The 4876-nt window shown below is 37.2% G+C and overlaps 1 protein-coding gene across 1 annotated transcript; it reads left to right on the top strand.

The window, feature by feature from the left end:
• Positions 1-267: 267 nt before the first annotated feature.
• On the top strand, positions 268-3269 carry Scgb3a2 (secretoglobin family 3A member 2). Its single transcript, XM_027400823.2, has 3 exons — positions 268-322; positions 2714-2913; positions 3246-3269. Exons 1-3 carry the CDS (start codon positions 268-270, stop codon positions 3267-3269), a joined length of 279 nt encoding a protein of 92 aa, XP_027256624.1.
• The last annotated feature ends 1607 nt before the right edge of the window (positions 3270-4876 follow it).

The raw sequence follows: 4876 nt of genomic DNA, 5'->3' as shown, positions 1-4876 counted from the left end.
TTCCGTGTGTGGCTTTGTTTCTCATGAGGATGTGATGAAAAGTAGAAAACCCTCCAGTATGTTTAGTTAGGAAGCATGCCCTTCATGTTCTTTTTTGCTGGGGTGAGTCAAAAGGCAGTGGTTGAAAGTCGGGTATTTACTGTATATATTAGTACCTGTGTAGGGAAGCATCCATTGCTGTGACAGCAAGCAGACTATTGACTCTGTGGATTTGTTGGGCATTCGCACTGCTTTTCAAAGTCCAGGAAAACATCACAGACACTAGCTATGAAGCTAATATCCATCTTTCTGCTGGTGACCATTGGTATTTTTGGTTATTCTGGTAAGTCAACATTTGGCGTTCTTTGCTTTTCTGTTTCTATTGTAATAACACAACTAATCCTGGCATACTGGTGGTGGAATATGATAAAAGGTATTTCAGAGTCACAGAAAATGTTGCTAAATATTGGAAGATAGTGGAGATCCTTTATCAGTCAATCTAAACCAATGTAATTACTACTTCCAATGCACAGTAGATTAGTGAACTCCTGCTGAGGGTCCACAAAGCCCATTCTGCTATTGGGCAATGGACATCAGTTTTTCTTAATCTTTAATAGATTTTTGAAGATATTCTTGCTGTTATCTCCAATTAGTCAAGTTGTTTGGTGGATTCCCTTGAAACAGTTACATATTTCAGCTACAAAACTGTTGTAGAGGTGCTTACAGTTGGGCACGGAATGAGACTCTACAGAAATTATTGTGCTGCACCCTCTAGTGAGGAATACAGGCAAAGTGCAGTGGGTGTACTGGGAGGTGAAATGTTTCATTTTCTAATAAGGTACAGAGGCTGGCTTCTTAGAAGGCTGAGCCACCCCTTTTAGAGGGAGTCACTGTAACTATTAAAATGAGATGTTTGGGTCCTAAGAAAAACACTTAATGGTAGCCATTGTTTACCAAGGGTAAAAGGTTCAAAGAGTGTTTCCCAGAAAGATATAGACACTCACGGACATGTTTATTGTGACCGGTATGAATATTAGGCACAAGATGCAAAGTGCTACCTGTACTTAAGAGCCTGACCTAAGATCATTGTTTGTATTGGATTTTTTTTAGAAATTTAGCCAATTTTGAATATTTCATTGTTGTGCAGTGTGCAAAGAAAGTTTTTGTAGACAAATATGTCAGAAAGGAGTTTGGATGAAAATAAAGCCACCCTAAGAGTTTGAGAGGGAAGATAGGTGATGGGAGATGGAGGCAGAGTGTGGGCCAGGCTCAGTTTCATAATTTGAATCAGGAAACAAGAATCTTTTAAAAGATAAAATGAACTATGGGAGGTCTTAGTTAGTAAGATTCAGACTCTTATGTGAATGCTCATATATAAGCATGTATTTATGTATCTGCACTGGTTTTCCAAAAATATATCCCATATTTTCTATTGTTTATTTTTTATGCAAAGTCATTTTCTTCCTTTTTTCCTGGAAAATTATAAGCCATTATTTCAAATTTTGATTATTAATTTTTCTGTTGTACAAATTAATGGGCTTTACATGATATGTGCACATATTAATACATCATGAGCTAATTATGTGCAGTTTCTCTTCTCTCCACATGTCCCTTCTATAAGGACCTTGCTCAACCTCTAAAAGTCCCTTCCTATTTCTTGCTATCCTCATCCTCTCTGCCCCTTCCTATTGCTAGTGACTACTATTCCTTAAACCAAAGATATAAAGTGCAATTGTCCCATGAAAAATCCCTTCTGTCTTCTGGACAACAGGAAGGTTCCCCTAAGACTGCAAAAGGCAGAGAGAGAGAGAGAGAGAGAGAGAGAAAAGTTCCATAATTATGGGTATGGCATTGAAGGATTTTAAAAATTTTATTTAATGAATTTTTACAGCACCACCCTGTCATCTGGGTATGGCCATACCCACTGAAATTCTGCACTCTGGTTTCCCTCTCTGGACAGATGGCTATACTAAATATGTGTGTGTATACACGCAAACATACATACATATGTGTGTATACATTCTTTTTAACATCTCAATGATTTATTGATCCTGTCTAAGTGCCTTCTTTCTTTAGTTTCATAACTGTTTCTGCTCTAATTGGTGGCAATTATGGTGTGACATTGAACTGAATTGATATTATTGACTGTGATCTAGTCCATCCATGCTTAGCCTTGAATGGAGATGTGTTATGGCCCCTCTCATTTGGCCTGAAAGCTGTGGCTGTGGACAGCATATATACAAAGTGCCTTCTTATCCAATCACCTGTTAGTATCTACTGAACTAGTTTTCAGTACTTTCTTTTATTACATTCCACAGTCAGTTCTGAGCATCAGGCATAGCAATAAATGCAAATACCTCAGGGAGTTTCTATTCAAATGAGAGGATTAAGCTGGAAAAATAATACATATGTAATATTGTAGATGACAATAAAAATAAGAGAAAAGAGTGAGAGAAGATGCTGTTCAAATATGACTGCTGCTATAGGCTTCTCTAAGAGATAACATTAAAAAAAAAAAACCAGATGACAGGAGGAAGAAAGGACTATAGTTATCTGGAAAGAGAAAGTTCTAGGGAGATGGGCTGCCACATGCAAAGTTCCAAAGACATAAATATTCATGAAGATGCAAATGAATGGGTCTAGAAACAAGATTGAGATGGGTACAGAAGAAGGTAATGCGTCTCAGACAGGGAAAGGTGTACCATATTTCACTCTGTTCTCCTTTGCTCTGCAGCCACTGCCTTCCTCATCAATAGTGTCCCTCTTCCTGTTGACAAACTACCCTTACCTTTGGACAACATTATTCCCTTATTTGATCCCTTGAAGAAGCTTCTGAAAACCCTGGGAATTTCTGTAGAACATCTGGTGCAAGGACTGAAGAAATGTGTGGATGAACTGGGACCAGAGGCTTCAGAGGCTGTGAAGAAGCTTCTGGTAATTACAACTTGTTTCCTTAGTTACCCAAATGCCCTCTCATTGCTTATAAGTGTATTATTTCTTCTTCATTGATTATACTCATGAAATATGCATATCCCAGAGACTCCAAAAAGCAAAATATCTGCATTTATGGCAATAACACTTGAACAGTACAAGCTGTGACTTTACCTAATTGTACAACTTTGGGATTCTTGGTAAGGCACATTGAGTCTTTGCTTCAACATCAGCAAAAGGTTGTCAAGTAAAGGAGTGAAAGTGGATATTTTTAAAACTAGCTAATTACATGTAAGGTAGGCCTGGCATTTTATCTTTACACTTCTATTTTCCAGGAGGCCCTATCACACCTGGTGTAACATCTGCATAAGTAGTGAAGGTGGGAGTGGACAGCGAAGGATGTGCACATCCCTGATGGCTGAATCTGATTCTACTTTTTGTAGACTGAATGTCCTAAAGTGTAGTGGGGCTAGAAAAGAATGAATAAAGCAATGAAAAGATCTGTGGCTCAGCCTGTATTCATTCTGGAACCTAACTAGACAATTTTTCTCTTGGGTCACAGTCTCTAGAGACTCTGTTATTGGATAGATAGTCTAGCACATGAAGGATATACTCATTACTTTCTGTCATCTGTATCAAATATCTCCACTCCCTACCATTCTTTAAGTAGCGGTATTTCCAGATTCATCATCTTCTTATTCTCTCATTAAAAATTGCATTTAAAAATGAAGAAAATCAAGTAATGTTCATTAAGACTAAGACCATGCTGATACAATGCAACCCCATGATGCCAATTTCTATTATGCCTGGAGCTACATTAAGATCATCCAGTATCTTTAATTGGCCTTGTCTCAAGTTAGGTCTTTATTACATAATCCTTAGGCAAAGCATTTATAAACTATCTATTTCTTCTGCTAAATCTAGTATCTGCAACAACACCAAACTTGCCTTTCCAAGGCAGAACTTTTGCTTATGTTATGATCACCTGAAGAATAGATTTCAAGCTTCTGTTCATGACATATAGGGCTTTTTTCTCATAAGTTTAATCTCATCAGAATCATTTTTATGTGTATACTCCAGTCCCAGACACATAAAACATATCACTGAACCCCTTTGGTGCTAACAGACTATGTAAAATCAAGTTTTTTTCCTATGGAGAATATTACTGTATTCTACATCCTTGGGCCTATGATAGTCTTAGAACCATTTGCTGTCAGACAAATTTCTTCTTCATCTGCTCTGGTTTCTGTTGAAGGAAGAGAGCAAATAGCATGTTGATTGCCACAATTCAGGTTCTGTGGTTCACCAGTCAGTTTACTTTGGGAGGCCCAGAGAGTTGACAGGCATGTAAAATAAAATTGATATGTAAAATCAATAAAAGAAAGAGTAATCTACTGTTAGAGTGGCTCCCTTTGCTTCCCATTTGTGGAAGTCTCTAAAAGTGAGGCAACATGTCAAAGTTTCTGGGTTCTAGTGGTTAAGACTGCAGTAAACCCAGATTTTGCCAGGAGAAGATTAGAGGGGGTAGCTGGGGATGATGTAAATACACTACACATACATGAAAATTTAAAAGTACATTTAATTTTTGAAAGCTATCTGAAGGTGATACATATCATTTCCAATTATTCTTTCTATTGGCCAAAGTCAGTCATGACTGATCACTGCTAACATATTTTAAAAGAGATACAGTATATAGTTCCTCAATAAGAAGTAAAAGTATCATACACATATGAATACGATATAACATATTTCAGCACACTTCTATTATACTTAGAGATTTGTGCCCTATTTATTTTTCATTTTTCATTTTTCTTTCTCATCTTTCTCATCTACTTTAGTTCTATTTGATCATTAACTTCCATTTTCTTTAAATGGCCCTGTTTTCTGCTTTTTCCCCTACAACTGTCCTAGGATTCTAAACTTGAGTCTTCTCCCATCACTTCATATTGACTCCTAGCTTGCAGTA

The sequence above is a fragment of the Cricetulus griseus genome, chromosome 2 (genome assembly GCF_003668045.3).
Source record: "Cricetulus griseus strain 17A/GY chromosome 2, alternate assembly CriGri-PICRH-1.0, whole genome shotgun sequence".
Taxonomy (NCBI): Eukaryota; Metazoa; Chordata; class Mammalia; order Rodentia; family Cricetidae; genus Cricetulus; species Cricetulus griseus.
This window is presented reverse-complemented; position numbering and strand designations above follow the sequence as displayed.

Bases quoted from the DNA above. Each gene is read 5' to 3' on its own strand.
- Scgb3a2 (XM_027400823.2), top strand. From the start codon at position 268: ATGAAGCTAATATCCATCTTTCTGCTGGTGACCATTGGTATTTTTGGT. The intron at 323-2,713 runs GTAAGTCAACAT...TTTGCTCTGCAG, and splicing joins TGGTATTTTTGGTTATTCTG to CCACTGCCTTCCTCATCAAT. The intron at 2,914-3,245 runs GTAATTACAACT...TCTATTTTCCAG, and splicing joins AGGCTGTGAAGAAGCTTCTG to GAGGCCCTATCACACCTGGT.